Source organism: Indicator indicator, chromosome 7 (genome assembly GCF_027791375.1).
Source record: "Indicator indicator isolate 239-I01 chromosome 7, UM_Iind_1.1, whole genome shotgun sequence".
NCBI lineage: Eukaryota > Metazoa > Chordata > Aves > Piciformes > Indicatoridae > Indicator > Indicator indicator.
Genome location: NC_072016.1, coordinates 3,479,415 through 3,502,446, shown reverse-complemented (window position 1 = coordinate 3,502,446; position 23,032 = coordinate 3,479,415). Strand labels below are relative to the sequence as shown.

The 23,032-nt window shown below is 38.4% G+C and overlaps 1 protein-coding gene across 2 annotated transcripts; it reads right to left on the bottom strand.

Annotated features, from left to right (window-relative positions):
* Positions 1–2,069: 2,069 nt before the first annotated feature.
* On the bottom strand, positions 2,070–18,775 carry FAM204A (family with sequence similarity 204 member A). 2 transcript variants are annotated; one of them, XM_054382245.1, is made up of 8 exons: positions 18,753–18,775; positions 17,780–18,067; positions 16,728–16,818; positions 16,134–16,167; positions 15,567–15,669; positions 13,727–13,816; positions 2,916–3,022; positions 2,070–2,562 (listed from the first exon to the last, which is right to left on the bottom strand). In XM_054382245.1, the coding sequence occupies exons 2-8, from the start codon at positions 18,029–18,031 to the stop codon at positions 2,511–2,513; spliced, it is 729 nt and encodes a 242-aa protein (XP_054238220.1). In that variant the 5' UTR covers positions 18,032–18,067; positions 18,753–18,775; the 3' UTR covers positions 2,070–2,510. The 2 variants fall into 2 exon arrangements, with proteins under 2 accessions (XP_054238220.1, XP_054238221.1); XM_054382246.1 differs by having other exon boundaries at positions 15,567–15,666.
* Positions 18,776–23,032: the final 4,257 nt, after the last annotated feature.

The window sequence follows — 23,032 nt, the reverse complement described above, 5'->3', positions numbered from 1 at the left end:
GGACTAAGGGGAATAGATCCAAGCCTAGAGAAGGGGAGATTTAGATTAGACATTAGGCAGAAATTCTTCTCCATGAGGGTGGTGAGACACTGGAACAGGGTGCCCAGGGAGGTGGTGGAAGCCTCATCCCTGGAGGTTTTTAAGGCCAGGCTGGATGTGGCTGTGAGCAACCTGATCTAGTGTGAGGTGTCCCTGCCTAGGTGAGGTCTCTTCCAACCCTGACAATTCCATGAAATGTGAAGATTTTAAAATTCATCACCCAAGTAACCCAATGTAAATATTCTGGATACTTCCTAAAGCAGTTACAGTATTAATGGCCTAACTTAAAACTAACTGGTTAAGTGGAAAATATTAGAAATTACTGGGTATACACTGGTATGACAAAATGTCACAAGTTCTTGGACAGCAGCTGTTTTTTGAGGGTTTGGATTCTTTTAAAGCACTTTCTGATATCAAACAACTCTGATCTTTATAATTAGATCTTTAACAGTAACAGTATTAAGTCAAATAAGAACAACTCCTACATAGAAACATGAAGCATCTGTTTAATTTATGCTACTTTTAAATGTTTGATGCAATACTGCTGTTTTCAGCACAGAATTATCAGCATCATTTTGTTTTTCAGTAACTAACAAGCAGAAACTATCTTAACACTCATCTGCCAGGTGCTTAAAAAAAAAAAGCCTCACAAAATCCTAACAAATCATGGACAGAGGGCCTGCGAAGTTTTGGACAGGAACATACAAAAATGAAGGAAAATATTGGGGAAGCATCATGTTTACAAGGGCCTGCAGTGACAGGACAAGGAGCAACGGCTTTAAACTAGAGAAGGGCAGATTTAGATTGGATATGAGGAAGTTCTTCACTATGAGGGTGGTGGAACACTGGAACAGGTTGCCCAGGGAACTGGTTGAGGTCCCATCCCTGGAAACATTCAGGGTGAGGCGTGACAAGGCCCTGGGCAACCTGATCTAGTTGGGGATGTCCCTGCTGACAGTGGGGAGGTTGGACTGGATGATCTTTGGAGGTCCCTTCTGGCCTGGACCATTCTATGAAATGTCTTTGTTTATGCCAGTGAACTTGTAGGTTACCTTTATAAACACTTTACCTTACCTTTACAATCACTTTACTAAGAGATATCACCTGCTTCCTTCCACACCAAAGTTTCTAAAGCTAATGTAGTTTGTAAGGCCTGGTGTGAGATTTATGATGCTATACTGCAGAAACCTGTTTAGCCCCTGATTTACAATCCTGGCAATTGTATTCAGCTCTGTCATCATAACTAATTGCAGCTAACTGCAGATTACCATATTGCAAACTCTCATCTTTGTGAAAGAAATATGATGTTCTGCTAAAAGAAAAAAAAAAAAGAACCAAATGCCCTGAGGGCTAATGAACAAAAATGCACTATTCCACACCAGACTGGAAACCTAAACTCTTCAAATTGGTGCCATAAAACTTCAAATTGCTATTTGTTGGCAAGTTGTTTTAGCCTCAAGTACTTACATAGTAAATCACCATTACACTAATACCATACCTTTGCCCTGAAACATATTAATCTTGGTTAACAATAACTGACATTTACAGTACCAATTCAATTCAGGCATTGTGGTAACTAAACATATTTGCAAGAGCTTCGGGGAGAAAAGTTATTAGTTCTGAATGTGTCTTTTTCACTGAGAACAATTCTGAAGAAACAGTAGCATCAGTTCTTGTTATAACCTTATAAACATTCAAATCCTAACTGATCTGCACAACGTCTAACTTGGGAGTAAAATTTGCATTTGTTTCTTGCATGCAGCTAACGGCACAAGATAGAATTTCAGATACTTTTCAAGATGGGTTCTTCTATCTGTTCAAAGCAACAGACTTTTAGAACTTGAGTTTTTGGGAAGGAAACGAAAATGGGAATTCAAAATATTCTGAAGAACGTGGCACCAGGACATGACAAATAGTACCAGACCCTCCCAGAAGAGGGGGGATGGACTTCATCAGCCAACTTTTTTCTATTTACTAAACCCATAAATGCAAAAATAGTAATGGTTTTAAACAGGTAGGGTAGTTTTGGTTTCTTTATTTAGTGCCAGCAAAATTTCAATCAACCAGAGAAGTATTTTACTTACTGCATGAAGTCTGTTTAATCTGAACCGGAAAACTTATTCCTCCCCACACACCCATGCAGTATAACTGCAGTGCAGCACAGAACACATCTGGTCCAAGTATTCTAGTCCAACTTTAGAGAGTTCTCTTCCAGACTCCAAATACATTCTGCAATGTATTAGCTTAGATTTTCAGGTTTTGGAGAAAAATAGCATGTTTAACATAGCATTGATGTTCAAGTAGTATTTTTCACTACATTGTAAGAGAGCCAAAAGCCAGACACTGCAGTCTAGTGGCATTAAACAAGGAGTTTGATGTGTTGAATTTTGTTTAGGGGTTTTTACGTTCAGATTTAGGAAAGATTCTTCAAGCAACACCAAGTATTTGTCTCCTGAGGAAAACAGGATGGACTACATGTATCCCATGTTGCTTTTTGTTTCCCATCTTTTCTTGGCTTCAAATCTGAAATACAGCACAAAACCACATTAGAAACGATGAGAGTGTGAGTTTTGGGTATTCAACCATACCATTCTTAACAGCAAAAAAACCCCACTTAATATTTAATACTGTAATAGAAGACATGAAGGCAAATGTTTCCATATAACCAATACATTCATTCTGGTAAAGCTTCTGTATTTACTCTGATACACTGCTAAGAAACCCCACAGAAAAACCCAAACCCAACAAGGTTCAACTAAACAAATAAGATTAGTACAAGCCTATTTCAACTAAGAAAACATTTAGCTGAGATTGTATTGTATACACTAAGTGGCAATGAAACCACAAATGTTTAATTCCATACTCAAATGACTTACCCCCAAGCAAGCTTCTTTTTCTTTCGAGCTTCTTGGGCAGCCTCCGCTTCTTGCTTGGCTTTTACAAAGTTGCGGCAAGCAGCAGCTTTAGCAATTTTCACACCAAGCTAAGACATAAAAAGCAACAAAGGGAAACTGAACAGATGCAAATAGCTCACAGGAAATTTAAGCCTCACACGAATTACTTGGTCTGACATTGTTTTCCAAAAAAGTCTACAGATACTGAAATATCTTTCAAATATTAGGTTGATGCTGTACTATTAGATTGTAGGAGTGCGAACTCTGTAAGAGAAATACAAAAGGAGTGGGATGCTGGGGCAAGCAAATCCTCTTCACCAAATCCTTTGTTTTCAAGAAAAGCAAGATGGAATAGTTAAAAAACAGGATAAATATACAAACATGCATTCATACAAGCAGTCTCCATTATTAAGACCAGTCTGTGACCTCAGCTGTGCTAACACAATAGTATCAGGTCTGACCAATAGGAGAAACCACCCAAAAAGACAGTTTCATACAGGAAGAACTGCTACTACCACAGGTTTTCCAGTAGTACCAGTAATCATGTCTTAATCAGTCTGTCCAGAAAGTAAATGAAGCAGTGTCCTTAGAGTCCATCTGACATTTAGTCTTCACATTTCCAGCTTTTAGATTATTAGCATGATAATACGCATGCTTTTCAAATAAGGTGGTTAATAGGCTGTGGGTGATTACCACTTTGCTTTCATAAACTTACACTGTGAGAATTAAGTTCACTTTAGTGAATGTCAAGGAGGGAAATAAATAATAAAGCACAAAAAGATGGAAGAAGGTGCTGTGAACTATGACCAGATTATTTTCCACGATCTGCACTGTCCACTGTAGAGTTACAATTTGTGATTGCTGTCATGACTTGACATTATCTGAAACTAAATTATGAATTATGGAAGAATTTGGGCTTAAGAGTTACTGCTTTTCTTTAGGACAATAAAACCCCAACACATTTCACTGAAACTGCTACAAACTGATGTGGACAAGCAGGTTTTCTTCCTATGTATTCCAAAAACTACTGGCATCAGCCAACATATTTCCCCCAAATGTCATGGATCTATCAAACAAGAGAGGCATGGGTGATTGAAGCGAAAGAACACTCCAGCAGTTTGGTTAAATTCTGTTATTAATGGCAATACCTTCAATTTTCTGCATCAACTAAACAAGCAACTCTTATTTACAGAGGAGGCATTTCATCCAGACAAGGTAAGAGAACTCAAGAATGCATCTTCAGGTGCAGATGCACCAACACATCTTCAACAGCTCTCCCATCCAACACCTACCCTGTAGGTAGGCTGATACTCTGATCATGTTGTTAAACAAACCAGCACCACTACAAGCTATTCTACCTCAGTCCTTTCAGAGCGCAGACAAGCAAGCAGCCCTTCTGCACAAGGCTTGGAGAGTCTACATGCAGGCAGGCAGTAGGCACACCAGTCTGTGCTTTGTTTGAGGCTCTGAACACTGGCAACACAGTTAAGAGATAGACATAACGTTTTTAAAAGGAAAACATGCAAAGCAATACTAAACAAGTTCTTCATCTATTGTTTGCCTGTTTTAAGGCCATAAATGTTTGCCTATGGAATCATCTTGATACTCAAAGTAACTGATGTGACCAGACATTTCAATACCTTCATAGCACTAGCTACATCATTTCCCCCCTGCACACTAACATTTCATATAATCAGTAATTCGATGCCAACATCTGAACTGCCAAATCTCAAGTCAGAGACTAGAGCTTAACATTCTCTTATTTTCATTGTCACTTAATATTTAAAGGCAGCTATTAAGTTTAACATACTTGCAGTATGAAAACACTTAAGAAAACTCACCTAAAATATTAAAATACCTGTTTACTTGTTAACAAAACTAAATTATTAGCTTAAAAAAAAAACCCAGAGCAATCTGATAGCTGGAAGCCACTCAACCAGCAGAACCATGCCATCATTCCTGAACTGTGTTTTGCCTTCTAACATACTTAAAAAATAACTCTTACTACATGATCAACAGTATGTCTTTAATACATATTCTAGTGGTCTAATGAAAATGCACAAATATACACAAATGAAATCTAGACAAGTGCTGCAGGAAAGCCTTTGGAACTGTATTTCTTGGAAGGCAGAATGACTTCTCTCTTTGAAAAATATGGGGAGGAGAAGGGATAATATCCTCTGCAGTGTATTGAAAAGCAAAAGGAGAAATATTTTGCAGCAATAATGTTATTTTCAGGCTAGAGTCAAATTTTAAAGGCATGAAAACAAATATGCTGCATATAAACAAACAGTCAGATTAAATGTCTTCTGCTGCTGCCCATACCAGACCTAAATCTTCACTGCCCCAGTTCCCCCAAAGGAAATTCATAAAAGCTTGGTCAATGGGTTTTACATTCAGAAAAACCCCAACATTTCAGGTCATCAGATAACTCAATAAAATGCAATCTTAAAAGAAGTAAGAAAGCATGAATAAAAAAAAATATATACAACAATTTCTGTGTAGTCAAAGTATCAGCATTTTCCATATAGAACATCCAATATTTTGCTGCATTTTAATTAAGGTGTCTAAACATTATCACAAAGAACTGCAAATTGGTCAGAGCATGCAGTAAGGAAAATTAAGCTCTAAAGGCTTTTTATCACCATATTTCAGGAACCAAGGGTGTAAAATGTTCTAATTTGGGATATATTAAAAGCCATAAAAGGTCTTTCAAAAAGATTAATGGTACTTTGCTTGGATTTAAGATAAGGGCTTTAGCTGGTTGGAAAAGCAGGGCCCTGGCTAGACCCTTGAGGCATTCATCTTTACAGCCACTTGGAAGATTTGTAAAAGCGTCTGCATAACCTCAAGCAAACGCACTGCGACATTTAGGGTGGGTTTTTTTTTTCCCTTTTAAATTCCTTTCAATTTTACAGGTTTAAAAGTGTGTAAATCATATTGGGTAGTTAAGCTGATATAACGGTTCATCCTCGTACCACAATATGTATTTTTTAAGACAAACTTAAAAAACAACCTTAATTTCTAGAGGGCAAAGACCTTCCTATTTTGAACTTGACCAATAATCGTGTCAAATATCTTGCTCTAGATGTTTAATGCAGCAGAGATGAAAATTCCTTACCTGGTCTTTTTCATGCATTTTCTACTCCACTGAAATTGTTACCTCGCCACAGATTTCTCAAGCTTCGCTTCTTTTTTGAACAATTTCGAGGCATTTATTTAAAAATATCAATTATCATACTTTTAAGTTTTTATGGAATAACAGGTCTCCATGAAAAATATTTATGCCATTCTCTTTTGTTCTTTAATTAAACGAAAACAGATGTTTTCTGAAGTAAAGCAGAACCATTACTGGAGTACTTAAAGTGTTAAGGTCTTTAATTTTTATATCAGTTTGGTCTACAATTCCTGATTGTCTTTACTCAAGCTCAACATTAATGTCAAGCAAGTTACCTAGGAGACGAAAGAGATCAAAGAGACAAAAAACCCTCAAATGTCTGATTAATCAAGCCTGCAAACAGCTTATTTCTTTTAGCCTGCATGCAAGTATGAAAATGAGATTCTGGGAGCCGTACATTGTGCAGATTTGTTCATTCTTATCAGAACAAAGCCAGCGGCAGCTTATTTCATGGATCATTGGCACTGTCATCAGTGCTACACAGAACGGGTGACAGCTCCTCATTTTGAGGCTTGAACAAAATTAGCAAAAAGTCGGCACAAATTAGCCTCTCATCTTTTTAGTAATATGACATTATTCATTTACTTTTTATCCAATTTTTAATTTTTTCCTTGTCAGCTATCCCTTTCTAGTGTTTCTCGCACAGCATCATAAAACACTTTTTAAGCCAAGCAAAGAAAACGGCTGAAGTTGAAATAGTATGCAAAGTTCAGGCAGAAGAGTAAACATTTTTATGAAGTTGCAGCAGAATCTACTGTTACTTCCAGAAAACTTCCTTGGGGGGGAAAAAAAAAAAAAATCAAACCGTTTAACATCAAATATCATAAAGCTTTTCATTAAGATAGGGCTGTGCAATGTAAATGCTGAGCGATATGAGCAACGAGACAACTGGCTCAAGAACTCCTCCAGAAATATTTAGGTATGATGTACATAAATGCTAAGCCTTACAGAAGCCCTGACAAAACATCTATATTCAAACAGGTCCCAAAATACCCTGGGATCATAGCAGAGAAGCCAACCAGCCTTTTAACACAGTGTTACAGTTTCTCATCAAATATGAATCTAGTTATTTCAGGCTTGCCTTCAGCAATGATTTTCTCCTTTTATGTTATGGAATGTTATCCATTGCTGATGTATATAAAATATATAAAGCAAACAAGAATACAGAGTGGATTTTTGCAGTGAAAATTGTCCCCTTTCAATGACAGGCTCAACTTGCACTGTAAAATACTTTGTAACAGCTTTGTTGTATTTTTATGCTGTGCATTACAACAGCAAATTATATTTGGATGGCAGGGGAAGGGAGCAAGGACAGGAAATTGTTCTAATATTAAGCTCTTTGCTGGATTTAAACATTTAATTGCAAGTAACTTCTCCCATTCATGAGAAAACACAGCATTAAAAAATTAACTATAAGCTGTTAGATGCTTTACACAGCCCCCTTATAAGAAAGGCAGTTTTAAAAAAAGAACTGTAGTACTGTTTTCAGCAATTTCTTTATCTCTGTTCTTCTAAGTAAGAAAGCTTATTAACAAGCTTTGAACTTAAAATCACATTTACAATAATGTGCCATCAACAGTTTTATAAGCTAATTAGAAAAAAAGATTAATTAATGACTGGCTGCTAATAAAATGGCAATCATGAAGAAAGAAACCAAGGGTGCTAAGCTTCAACTACCACCAATTAAGAGCTAATTACAAACAAATTATATATGTGTTTTGCTGTGGGCTTTAATTTACTAAAATGGTTTTAATTAAAAGAGAAAACATGCTGATTAATTGAACTGCAGAAAAAATCTACAGTATAAACTGTGCTTTGTCTGTCTCTTTAATTAGACTTGTAACATCTGAAATCTTTTTTTAAGGTTTGTTAAGGAAAAGATATACATAATTAAGAGAGCATAAGAATGTAATTCTAGGTGATAACCCTGCCATGTTCCAAAGGTTAAAAGAAAACAACCTCAATGAAGAGAGATATTTGGAAGCACCTCTGCTAAGTGTTAGAAAATCCTTCAGAGATGATAAAAAAAAGAAACTTTTTTCCCCCCCCTCCAGGTCCTTCAACAGGCAAAGCTTCCAAGTTAATTGGTGCTTAGTTACACTCTGTACGAAACTGCATCAATCACCTCAGGTACCTAAAGGCACTATGATGAATTGTGAATGTTGCACAGAATTATGAAATTATTTTACCAACAGAAGAGCATCCAGCACTACAACCTGTCCATCTGAAACAGTAATGTGTGACCTCATGATCAACCATATCCTAGCCAGATTTCCAAATGGAAAACAGCTTCCAGAAAGGCTCTCAATGACTGTGATATACAACCTTGCTCATGTACCTCCCATTCTACAGTCACAGCTAGGGGTTACTCACAGGCAACCAACATTAATCTGATCACGAGAAATGGTCAAAGCTCATGCAGCAAATTTTGAAGGCAACAGCAGGATTGATCTTGCTGTAACATGAAAATGACAGCCCAGTAAATAGCAAATTATTTTTGTCTATTACAGTACAGATCCTTCCTTTAAGCTTGATTACAACACCAGAGTTTTCCCACAAAAGGCAGCTTTTTAAAAATCTTTCACCAAAATGCCAGAAGCCACTAAGCTAAGCATTTAGGAACAATGCTGTCAAGAAGCCTGAGCTATTTAGAGACTTGACAACTACTCCAGTAATTTAGCACACTAAATCACAAAATATTTCAGAAGTTCCTTTTGACAGGTAGGTCTAATATGGTCAAGATTGTTTTTATAGTGTTCAGGTTACAGTCCTCAGGCTAACATGCTCTTAGACAATATGGCACTTACTGACCAGGCAGTTAAGAAAACCACAAGCAAATGCAAAGTTTGGGGTTTAGCCAGGTTAGTTCTCAATACTAAAGCCATATGAAATCTGCATTCTGCTTCTTGAAGACACTGCACAATGATATGAGCACAAAAGCACTATGAAAACATTCTTTCTTTAGGGGAAAAATATGGAAAATTTTTTCAGGTTTATATATTTAGGGGTGTGGTGAGGGAAACCTTAAAATTGTTTAATTAGGAAAAAGAACAAGTATCACTCCAAATTGAAACTAACAAGTGAAATTACCACATAATACCTCCAACTAAGCACACTGTTCTAATTATCAGCATTTATTCTGCAGAAATAGCTATGCAGACCTCCACAAACACAATAGAAACAAATAATGTATAATTCAAGATATTATTTCAAGGCTTTTTAAAAGTTGACATAATTCCTAGTGCCTTCTTACAGCTACACCTGCTACAATTAAGTCTCAACTACACTACCCAAAGCATCACTAAGAAGACTATTTTATCTCAGCCCAGCTAAGTGTCCACATACACTTCATTCTCCTAACTTCCGTTCTAAAAGGTTCAGATTTTGCGGGGGTAACTCCTCCATTAACACTTCTGTTGGCATCTCTCAAGTTCAACAAGTCATCATTAAATGCAGAGGTTGACCAACAGCTTTAGGTATGTCATTCTACATGCAAAAGGTAGAACTTTGCAACATGAAGGACTCTGCCAATGCTGACAGCACTGGAATATTTATGACAAAGCAACTGGATTACAATAATAAACCTTAACTGTGCATATTATGCCATGCACACTGCAGTGAATTGCTAGTTATTTAATACTAATAGCACTATGGTGTAGGTATTAAAGAAATAATTTAGTCTAACAGTGTTTTAAAACCCACAGTGAATTAAAACTAAGCTGTATAACCCACCTGCATTATGTTGATGCTCAACACATTTATCAAAGGAGTACTGACCTTACATACTGTAACTGCACCAAAGCACTGAGATGCTCCAGCTAGACTGGGTTCTAGAAGCAGCCTACCTAAAGCAGCAGAGATACTGATGGCCTAAACTTTCTGTACAATAAAATGCAGACATGCCTGGACTCCTTCAGGAATAATTTCACTAATAAAATAGAATTTTAGGATCACTAGAACTCTTAGAAGAGAACACCACCCCACAAGAGAACATGTAGAGGTGGCCAAGGATGCTACAGTCAGATGTGCTACCCTAATGACTAACTCCCGAACTGCTATCAGTTCTCTAGTCTACAAACTAGGCTGACAACAGGAGACAAGGGGTAATACTTCATAGTAAAGGCTTGCAGAGATTAGACTGAATGTCATCATCACAGAAATACCTTTTTTAAAACAGAAATACAACTTCCAATAAAAAGGATAATGCATTTCTAGCTAGTCTCAACAGCTACCCATAAATCCACACATGCAGTCACATGCAGAGCCTCATGCATAAGCTATCCAAGTTCTAATGTCTCACCACCTCAAATGCCACCACATTAAGAGTTTTGTTTTCCAAATCAAATTAGCATTTGTGCACATCTGTCAAAACAGAAGAAAGCAACAAATAACACATCGCCCAAAGCCTTGTTTACAGAAGGACAATAGTATTTTCCCTATAGAACCTGCACACAAGTAAAGACCCACAACCTCGAAGCAGTATCACTCAGGCTTTTAGGATGTGTCAGTGATGCACTCACAGCTGCTAGATTATGCATATTGCCTAAATCACCCCTGATTTTTTCAAAAGGAACCTGATTTTTAAAAACCTTTTCTTACTGTGTCACAATGATACCATATTGTCAGGAACGTTTTGGCATTCCTTTGCTTTTCATGACATGCTTTCATTGCTATTCTCATCATCTGTTTATTTTTGGCTTCGTTTTTCCAAATACTGAAGCTGCCCTATCAGTTTCACAGGCTTATAAATGTTATACATCAAAAATTAGTTTCACTTATTAAGGCAGGAAACAGCTTTAAGAACTCTGGGATCTGTGCCTCAAAGCAAAAGCTTTATCAGCAGGTTCCAGTCACTGCTTCTTGCAAAAGAAAATGGTGCCGATTAAAACCCCATACACCTGATTTCAAAAGGAACACCTACCCACTGAACATTCTTCACAGCGCTGCAAGGGGGGCTGCACCCCAAAGAGAAGGCAGCTGTGTCTCATACACTCCCTGCCCCCAACCTTGCCAACATGGCTCAAGAAAAATGAAAACTATACACAAAAAGATGAAGTTGAGATAAAAGAACAATAATTCATCCATTTATTTCTCTAGACTTCTGAAGTGGTGTACTTCAGTACAGTCACAGCACAGTTCCATGCTTGACTTCCTCACAGGGTTGTGTTGGATTTGGAAGTTAAAGGGATACAAATAGTCACATATTTTAACTTGCTTCTAAGCAGCATTACGTAAAATGAGTTTTAAAAGGCACATTCCTTCTCTTTGCAGCTTAAAGTAAAGCAGTGAATCAATACTATACAGTATGCAAGAAGTATTTTATACTTGTACTCATACAAACCAATGATTTTTCTTAATCAACCTCTTCCACTATGAAATCCTTTTGTAAAAGTCAGTTAAAAATATCACCTCAGGACAAAAAGTATTTTAAAATGTCCACTTCAACAAAATACAGCTTCTCAGAAAGAAAAAGGGAGTCTTGCAGTGGGAAACATAGCACATCTTTACAACATTTTATCACATGGATTCTGCCTCGACAGAGCTCCTCATGAGATCAAGCCAGAGTCATTTGAGTTTTCCTTTTTTCCACATGCTATTTATTCAGATAAAGCCACTTAACCAAAACCAAATTGAGGCAGTGAATACTAATAATGTTTCAAGCATTTTGTTTTCAGAATTACAACATGCTAATATTTGAAAGTCAACAATTTGGAGCTAATGTTCCACAAATAATAATACGCTGCTGTAACACCTGGGATATGCTGGATGTTGTACAATCCCATGGCTACCAAAATCAGATAACAGTTTATCATAAATATTACAAAACCTTCAAACTTCTTACATTAATTTGTTTTTATAGTCAAACAATCTGCACTCAAACCTCTCTATGTTTTATTGATTATGATACTCTAACCACTTTAGGGTAGATAGGATAATGACATTTGTGAAGGAGAACAGCAAGTCCTCTCTCATGTTGTACACATTAGACATAATATAACAGCATCACAGTCAGACTTAAAGGGAACATCAGGACACATTCCTACCACTGTCAATAAACTGCTCTCTGCAGGTTGAGGGTTTTGTGATCATTGGTGAAAAGGCAGATAATAGGCATTAGAAACTGCCCTGAGTGACTCAAGGCAGGAGTTTCATGATTGTATAAGAACACACACTGAGGAACAGTTAGTTTTACCTTACCTTATTTACAGAACCTTACGACCTTTATTTCCCATTTCAGAAGCCACCTGCTTTTAAAGCCATCACAATACTGTAATAGATTGCATTAAACAGATGTAAATCTGCCATTTCACATTAAAGCTTAGCCTGAAACCCTGTACTTAACTATTTTAAATATTTGTATGAAAATGAGAAGTATTCTAAATTTTTCTTCATTTTTTTTAATACCTTTGAACTTTGCTAGTACATAGAACGGACTGAAATTTTCCCATTAACACTCATGATAGAATATGCAAGAGAAGAATGAAAGAAAAAAGTTATGTAATTAATTTTTAACCTAAACCTATAATATTTAAATTATATAAAACAGATTACTTTAAAACAATAGCTTCTACACTCACCTCAAGTAGTACTTAATTACTTCTAATCACCTGGCTTCAAAACTATTCCAAATAGCTTTTTATCCTAAATTTCTTCCTTTGCATTTCTTCCCCAAGCATAATTGGTAGTGGGCACAATAGCCTTCCTGGATTTCAATTACATACTTCAGATGCTAACACCTCCCATAGGTGCACCAATTCAACTACTACTTATATGAAACTGCCATTAGCAGAGGTTATCTCCACTTTCAGTATTCACTCAGCACCACATACCAAAGCAAAGGGACCACTTTTTGTAGCAAAGAGCAGCATAGCCTTCACAAAATTGCTCAGGATACACTGACTAACAAGACAATAGCTTGAAAAAGTGGAGTTACACTCAGATGGATTATTTTTCCCCCCAAAATATGCATTTCTATACTAAAATCAAGGAGGAGGAAAAAAAGAAATCCATTCATTCTATAAATACAATTCTAAGGCTACAGCAATGTTTGACACCCATCTGCTCCCACTCTTCTTCAGAATTCCTCCAGCTATCAACTCCTGATGTACACTGAGTGCATCTGTCCTTACTTAGGGGATGTCTTGCTCTAAACTTGATAATCTCTACCTTTCTTCAGGCCTCCCAAGCCTACTGGGGTGGGAATGCAAAGAAAACTGAGGCACAGGGAACTGACAGGAAGAGAACATCCTGTTTTCTTGGCTTCTGACACTGAAAAATGACAAGTTCCATAGAGATGACTAGTTACTGACTCCTCCAACTCATGGAGCAAGCATGAAGGCTTTAAAAGAAGGTTATTTGGGATTGCGTGTGGTTGCATTTTCAATTCTTACACATAGCTACAGCTGTCCAAGCATTACTAGATCAACAGCAAAATCCTTCAATCACTGACAGAAATCTGATTAGGAAAAAGGAAAAGATGCCCCAAACAATCTTTACTGCTATTTTAGTTATGAGTTGGTGGTTTGTTTTTTTGGCTTTTTGTTTTGTTTTGGTTTTTGGTAAAGATGTACAAAACTAAATGTTTCCTCAGAGCTTTTCTTAGCAGCCCACTTACCTCACGAATGGCTAATCTATCACTCAGCTCCTCAGCCTTATCAATGTCACCTTCAGCCACAGACTTCTCTATGCTAAGTTCAAGGCCAGACTAGAAAAAGAAAAGTAAATATCATTTAGGACAAGTGAAGAAAGAGCACGTTTAAAAGTGAGCAACTCCTTTCTAAAAATACTTCTTGCCTAAAATTCTTTATTTTAAGACACTGCATAAACCTGTAATTTCTATGTTACACAAATCACTTTGTCTATGTATTGTAACGGACAGTATAATTATGAATTCACTGAAAGGCTGCCTAAGCACAAATCATTGCATTAGTTCCACCTTATGTGCAGGATAATAACTGTAGGTTAAAAAAAATTACACGGACTAGTTTATGCCTGTCACAATAAAATTTCATCTGAAGATCTGGCTTATCTCTTCCATCCCTGGAGCTTTCTAAACAAAATGTGCAATATATGTGTCAGGTAATATGAAGAATGGCAATTACTACTGTATCGTTGCAGTTCTAAGATCTTATCTTTACCCAAAACCTGAGTTCTGGCATGGTGCCACTCCACTGTGCTAATAAATGAAAAATTCTAGCAATCCTATGGAAAACAATGAAAAAGCTTCAGAACTTAACCTCTGGAAATGAGAAAATAACCTTTATGATCAACACTATAAAAAAGTTGCTTAATGGCAACATTTAGGAATAACGTAACAAGAAAAAGTTCAGTATTTACTGGAAATTAATTGCTGGGATACTTCTGAAGGAATACAGAAGAGTGGCACAGAAGGAGACACTGACTTCAGAATTTCATCAGAAAAAAATATCACTGTTACGACAAAAGTCAATTCACAGTCTCGCTGGTTTTAAATATTACTGACACTTGTGGAACATTTACTTTAAAAGTTTAAAAGCAAAAAAATAAATAGAATTCTTGAGAAAGTCACCTACAAATACTGCACTTGAATTGTTCAGGTGGAAGTTGGGGAAAAAAGAAAGAAAGGGGTTCACAATTGGAAGCTGCAGTGACAGCCAGCTCTGCTAGATGTCCTTTCCGACAATAACGAGATGTTAAGTTTCCCAACCAACACAATCTCTGACCTTACACAGAGAACACCTGCATTTTGCACTTTGGGCTTCAATCCTGATCTATCCTGAGCAGTTTAATGACAACTAAGTACCCCGTAAAAGGAAAACACTCAGAAGCAAACAACATGACTTGCATGAAGAAACTTACTTTAGGCAAATGAAAAACACAGAATTTGTCACAAAGGAGGCTGATTGAAGAGCAGATGTCACAGAACTTAGGCCTTTTACTAGATAAAGTACAGAACAAACAGTGCTACAAGGAACTCATAATGAGTTTAACTTGTCCATCATGTTGTAGCAGTTGCTTCAAATATGATTAGTGACAGAATACTATTTATGAGCAGCATGTGCTATAAATCCAGTAAAACTGTATGGCAAGTTTGACCCTCTAATTCCTATTGCACTGGTGTCAAGTGAAGCATTGGAGATTTTAAAGTTAAAACACAACTAAAAACAAAACCAACAGAAAACAAAAGGAAAAAAAACAAAGCCAAACAATGCCTATGAAGTCTTCTGTGTCTTCTGTAACAAGCCAGATAGAAAACAAGGACAGATATTGGCTCAAAGAAAGCAGCACAGCCTTTCAAGTGGGACTCATGACATCTACATAGAATTCATTAAAAATGTGCAGAAAATTGTCCTTCCTCAGAGTAACTCCATCATTTAGCCACTTTCAAACAGTCTCGGTTTTCCTCCTATCTTAGTCCAGGCTGAATTCCTTTATTGCCATGCACAAGCTGACACTGCTTTTGTATCAACAGTCACCTTTTGTGGAGCCTTGCTAGCCACAGGGGATTCAAATTTATCATTGATTCCAAAGTATTGTGTAAGTTCCTTCCATTTGTCTTCATTTGCCAACTGCTGACTACTAAAAACAACAACAAAAACAAGTCATTAATATAACTAGATCCCTTTCTACACCTTGTAATATTCTTTCCAAGGCCAAAAGAAATTCTTCCATTTGGCAGACATGCTCTTTTCACCCATTCACAGTTTTTAATGGAAGTGAAATTAGTTACTCCTCCTTCTCTGCAAGTGTAATGCCAGTCTAGAAAGCAAGCTTGCAGGCAATTAGAGATATAATTAGGGATAACATTAGGTCCATTTTAATTTGCATTAATTAATACATTTGTGTATTTTTTTATTATCAATAAATTCCATTAAGCAACCCCTGGAATCAAACTCAGCCTGCCTGACAGACACTGAACAGCTTCCTCAGTTATTTCACATGATGTTCCGAGCCAGGCCTTGGCTACACACCTGGTTGAGCTTTTCACAGGTTTTACCTGATACTAAAACAGACCTCAGATAATCACATTGACCTGGTTATACCTCTTAGTGACTTCATCATTCTTGTTCTGTTTTTCTAGGAGAAAAAAGAAAATAAAATCCAGTATTACACAGTAATACCTTACAGCTTCCAGTGAAGTTAACAGAACTCTAATTGGTCACATTTCCTTGGAAAGATTGGCACACTGAGATTTTCACCCAATGAATACGTGCATTTAAACCACTCAGTTCTAAGGCTTTCCATACAAAGAACTTCCTACAAAGAAGTTCCTACAATCCCTGTGAAGAAGTTTTAACCAGAATATATGAAAGCGTGTTTCACAGAATAACTGAAATACACTTAGAATTATAAATTGTTATTAGCTGCCTAAGTCCTACCTCCTTTGTAAAAAGGGGACAAATGTATTACCTGAACTAAAGTAGCAGTTTATAACCTAGTCCTACATGCAATGTATATAAGGGGAAAAATAAAATCCTAGATAACAGCTACAACAGATCTACTCAGCCACTCAATCCTTGATTAAATATATATATATATAAAAGCAACCAAATGCCACCAACCAGCAGCTCCCACTTCCAATATATTTGATACTAATTCCATTTGGAGAAAATAAATCCTGTAGTTACATAAAACACCTTTCCTGCGGCGCTTTCTCTTTCGGCTTCTGTTTCCCTGGTTTGCTTGGGTCTTCATTTCACGGTGTTTCTTCTGAAGCTCCACAAATTTCTACAAGATTAAGAACAGACAAATCACTATTTTTAAAATTCTTTCCTGTTTAAAAGATAGTTACATGATGAGCTGAGAAATGTTGTCCCCAACACCTTATTTATCCACAGCACTTTGATATAGCTAATACGTTACAATCTGTGCATTAAGAACATCCAACTCTAATGCTGTCAAACTGGAATTAGCTCTCATCTGTCATCACATCTCTGACTTTCTGCCCTTCCCAAATCCCAGAGCTACACAAACCCAAGTGTTTTCTCATGGGAGATGACACTGAACACAGTTATGCTGGTTGACCACTCCTGAGCTATTCCATTCATTGCTACCACCCAGCTGGTAGTTTGCAATCCCAGGATCACTGACAGCACCGACCTTACACAGCAGGCTACATAAAAGGATCAATGGATAGAGGAGAGCAACTAGTATTTGCCAATTCTTATATAGACTCAAAAGCCTAAATCACACACTGCTTTAGTTTTTTTGTCAGACTTTCCATGCAGCAGGAAAATCATGAGCTTAAAAGCAGCTATGAGTCTGAACACCTGCAGCCAACCCCTACAGAAAGCAGAAAGGCACACAGGTCTGCTTCACAAATACATCATTCACTGCTGGTGATGTGCATCTGAAAATCCTTACTAATGCAGAAAGCAGTTACAAAGAAGCTCAGAGCCCACACACCACTGAAACCACAACTCTGCAGGCAACTGTACAGTTATCCAAACATCTCCCTGCTGCACTTTCAATCACCACTGCGCTAGGGGGCGGGGGGGGAATCCCCCAAAAGCTACATTCACTTCCTACCTAAATTCCTCTTCACCTGGCTTGAAATAATCTGACATCTCATTTTGATCATATTTTCTTTCAGCTTTGTATATTGAATATTTGACACCAAATTATTTTAAAAAATTGAGTTATGCTGCATTTATACTCTGGACATTCAGAGAGTTGTAATGATACCCACATTCCACATGTTTAAAGGAACTCCAGAAGGGCACGTTTGAGACTCATTTGCTCCATCCACCACTGATATCACAATGGGCTCACTGATGGCACTACTTTCAGGTCCATTTCCTTGGAATTCAGAAAGCTGAACTGTTTTAGTATCTTCTTTTGCATCTTCCTTTGAAACGGAACTGTGCAATTCGTCTCCATCATCAGAACTTAAGTCAACATCACTTTCATTCAGTCCTGGAGGTAACAGTCCACTCCACATCTTCCAGTTTAAACAAGTCCAAGCTGCCTAAAGTCACTGTAAAGACACCAAAATTACATACACTTACCCATTTTCAGATAAAAACACAAACTGCCAACAGAAAAAATAAATAACAAAATGCATAATAAAAAACAATTTCTCTTGAGGAAAGTTAACTACTACTAGATGTTTTAGACAAGATTATAAAGCTTCTAATACTTACTATTTTGACAGAAATAGAGGATTTAAATACACAGATTGAAGTTATTAGCACACACACCCCTTTTTTTTGTCTTCCATGTCAGTGAAAGTCTTATCACCTCCCATTTGTTTCTAGCTGTTTTCAGCGCAAGGGCGATATTGCAGCAAACGTCTCCCGTCCTTTCCACGGGCAGCTGCGCAGCGGGCCCAACCCTTCCACACTATCGCTTCCCAGTATAGCACAACGGCCTCCTCTCTCCACCGGCAGGCTGACAAAGCCGGGTACGGACGAGTCCCGCTGGCCACGGAGAAAGGACGGAGAGAAAAGCCTGCCCGGGGACAGCGGCAGGCCCGAAAGGCGAGAGCAGCCCGCTCCGAACGGAGCGGCGCGAAGCGAAGCGCCACTCCCAGCCAGGATGAGGGGACGCAGACAGTCCCTCCGGCCCCCCACAAGCCCGACAGCACTGCCGAACAGCCCGCACAACCCCCACCTTCCCTCGCCACAGCCCCGACGCCAGGACTTCCCCCAGGCCGTGTTTACCTGGCCGCCATTTTAGCACCGCCGGAACACCCCGCCCGCTGATTGGGCTCTGCCCCGCAGCCAATCAACGGGCACTTTGCTGCCCTGGGCCCTGCCCCTCTGGCCACCAGGACAGCCGGGCGGAACGCTGGGAGAAGGGCTGCCTGTGCCGAGGCGAGGGCAAAGAGTGGCTGGGTCCTTGGGCAGGGGCTTCTGCTCTGGGGGCATTTGGAGCCTATACACCTCCTCCCTCGCAGTGAGATTGCTCTGAGGATACAGAGAAACTTCCTCGCACCTAGCAGGGCTCCAGAAGGGTCTGACGGCCCAATATACGAGAGGTGGTGATGTGTCGCAGTGCTCTGGAAGGAAGATCATTGACAAGTTTGGCCGTAGTCGTAGTTGCCGTAAAGGATCGTTTATTCCAAAAGTAAACCGTGACATTTACACAATGCCTGAGTGCTTCTGCTGAGGCAGAATGGCTGGGGTCGCAGCCTTGCTCTTCAAGAATGGAAAAGCCTTTTTAAAGCATCTATGTGGTAAAGAGAAAACAATTAGACACTAGTCCCAGATTTTGCAAGGTTGTTCACTGTGGATCCTTTTCCAACATCAGAGTTTGCATTTTCCTTAAAGTGCTCCAAAAATGTGGAAAAGCTCTTAGAAACTCTTCAAGAATTGTAAGCCAAATAGCACTGTGCTAGGTGCTTTGAAGTGGAACAGGAACCCTGTAAAGAGCATTCAGTAAAGGACTTGCTTATTTGGAAGTTTCTCTTAGACCTTGTCCTTTTGGCTTTCATAGGTGAGACAAACAAGTGTTTAGTTGCAGTCTGGATAGGATTCAGCAAGAACATCTTGCATATAAAGAGGAACAGGTAGGAAGGCATGGGGAAATGCAAGAAAAAGGTGAAAGGAAGAAAAAGGTGAAGGGAAATGTGTCTGAGAGATAGGAAATTTGTAAGAAGATGCATTTTTGAGTGATGATTTGACAGGCTGAAAGCTAAATCTTGGTATCAAAAACTTCTGAGAAAGGAATTGATGACACCAAATCAGGACACAGGCAAGTTACGGACAACCAGTTCCGCTATGAGGGGAATGAGAAAAAATCAAGAGGTTAAGAGGTATAAAGATGGATAATAGGGCACGTAGCTTTGAGTAAGAATTTCTTGGTGAATCACAGCTTCTAGGATTAGCTGTGCAGAGAGGGAAAAATTAAGCACCTTCCTCGTGGATGTAAAACAGATCTTCAGATTCATTTCCTTTTTATATCATAATTTTACATCCTTGGATTCGTTTCTAAAATCAATTAATTCCGTAAGTAATCACTTTTTCATGAACTACATGTAAATTTCACACTCAGCTTGCTAACTAGGGTTTCCTCTCATCTGGGAAATCAATTTTTAAGAGATTTATTTATTTACATTTAACAATTGATTGTGTTTGGTATACAGATGAGTGGCAATTGATACGTGTATTGATATTGGTTATTCATTGCCATTTGTTCTTTCAAGATGTTTACCATTAGGCTGCATGTTGTTTTCTCAGTGTGAGCTAATTTGAGAACACTCCAAAAATTGAAGGATGTGTGATGTCTTTGTGACTTGCAAATTTCTATGTTTGGTAGGAACCTTTCTAGAAGGCAAGTTTAAATTCACAATTATGTCAATGCCACAATTTGTATCCAAACATGGTACTCCTTCTTTAATATCCACAAGCCAATATGTGGCACAGATTGATACAAATTAAATGCTCACATGTTCACCTGCATTTTATTTTATAATTGCAAGTTCATTGTGATTTAAAAAGCCAGATTTCAGGATAATCTCCTGTTCTTCCGCAACAAATCCTGACTTCCTACAGATTCCTCTGCAAGAAAAGAGATGGAAAGAGCTCCTCCCTGGCTTTCAGCAATCCAGAAGCATTTGTATTCAAGAGGTCAGGGATTGCAGCGTAAAAAGAGATTGTGTCTGCTTAACAGAACTTGCAACTTGCTGCTTTTTTTTGATGAAACAATGTGTAGGGCCTTTTTATCTGGGAAGAAAGGAGTAGGCAGCACAGCACTGATGTCCCTGCATCAGATTTATGAGGGCTGCTATTGTCACCAAGACTTGATCAAATCATGAAGATTTAATAATCTTAAATGATTACAATAATCTGATTTATTTCCTTTCGGTCAACTGATTCAGCTTGCTTTCTCAATTGAGTTCTTGTCCTGGAGACCTGCCAAACAATGGTTCTTATGAATGAAACAAGTAGGGCTGCTGAGATTCCCATGGAACATCAACCTAGTATAACATAGGAATTACAGGCTGGATATTTTTTATGCTATTATTCAAAACTTCTTGCACTTTAGAAGGGAGGCCTACTACAATTAGAAGTGTAGTTTGAATCTTCCAGGATCTCTATATGTTTTCAGGTTCTAGGATATTTTCTCTACATCTCTGTTCCCTGTCTTTACCTTCTGCTGTTGGATCTTGACAGACACTACTTTGAGTCCCAGTTCTTACAGCTTCCTTTGTGAGATGTATTGTCTTGTGGCAAGAGAAATGTCAGCTTCCTGCTATGAGAATCTATGTAGAGCAAAGCATGTGGTGTGCTTTGGCATTTGAAACAGTAGCTCTGGGGCTTGGTCTGCGGCTTTCTATTGTGACTGGGAAGGAAGCTGCCCAACGGAGAAAGGCTTGAGCCAGCAGTGTACCCAGGTGGTCAAGAAAACCAACAGCATCCTGTGTTGTATCAGGAATAGTGTGGCCAGCAGGACCAGGGAGGTGACTCTCCTGTTGTGCTCAGCACTGGTGAGGTCACATCTTGAGTACTCTGTCCAGTTTTCATGCCCTGACTAGAAGAAAACATTGAGGTGTGGGAGTGGGTCTAGAGAAAGGTGATGAATCTGGGTAAGGGTCTAGAGCACAAGTCTTATGGACAGTGAGTGAGGGAACTGGGATTATTTAGTCTGCAGAAGAGGAGACTGAGGGGAGACCTTACTGTTCTCTGCAACTACCTGAAAGGAGGTTGTAGTAAGGTAGGGGTTGGTCTGTATTCCTTAGTAACAATTGATAGGATGAGAGGAAATGACCTCAAGTTGCACCAGGGGAGGTTTAGGTTGGATATTAGAAGAAACTTACTGAAAGAGTTATCAAACACTGGAATAGGCTCCCCAGGGAGGTGATTGAATCACCATCTGTGAAAGTATTTAAGTAAATGTGGCTCCGAGGGACATGGTTCAGCGCCAGACTTGGCAGAGATAGATGATGCTTGGACTCAGTGATCTTAGAGGTCTTTTACAACCAAAACAATTCTATGATTCTATGATTTTAGTGTAGGGTGACTGACTTTTAGTGTAAAGCACTTTGGCACTTCTAGTTCACACTGTCCTGAGGTCTTCTTGAGAAGAGCATATCCTGTGTTCATTTGGGTAACCCCTCTGAGCTTCTGCCGCTGTTCAGGATGGACTCTTCCAACCACCACCAGATTTGGCAGTGTGCTCCTTTTTTTTTTTTCACACCTGTGCTCATTTTCGTGTGGCAGCACCAAAGGAGCACCATGTGCTGCTTGTTTCTGGGTAAAAAGCCTTGATTATGATCTACCACACTCTGCATTGCTTGGCTTCCTTTTGAAATGCTCTCTTAATGAGGAACTACAACAGGAGTGATCAAATTTGCCACATATCAGCAAAGCTGATAGCTGATGTACATGCTTGGTCCCTAGGTTCTCACAGTGCATTTCTCTTCTTCAGAAGGGCTAAAGGTTAGATTATTTGGCTTCAGGACATGATGGAGGCCTGAACTATTTCCTCAGACATATGCTAGAAGCTGTGTTCAGCTAATCATAAATAATCACGTACATGCTTACCTCCACAAAATACACACAGCTTCTTAGCACAGAAATGGACTCTGCTACAACATAAATTATGCCTTATTAGCTGTTTCTTGTTCGTTTTTTTACCACTAAATGAGGCCATCAGAAACTTTTCCTCGAGCATGGAAGTAGGCTGCATGTTATCCTTTTGAGGCAGTGTTTTGAAAATATGTCAGAATGATCAAGAAATGAATTCCTGTTTAAGCATAATAGAAAGGCCTTATTGTATTAGCAGATTACAGTCTTTGTGTCAGTATATTATCTACCTTGTATTCATTTTTGCTAACATAATGAGAAATTTTTCTAGCATGATTGTATTTTAATACAATAAAATAGCATTGGAAAGGAAAATTAGCATGATTTTAGAGAGAGATATAAAGACAATAAAATAACCTCTTTTTTTTCCACCTAAACTTTTAATTTGTTGCTAACTTTAAAAAATTCTTTTT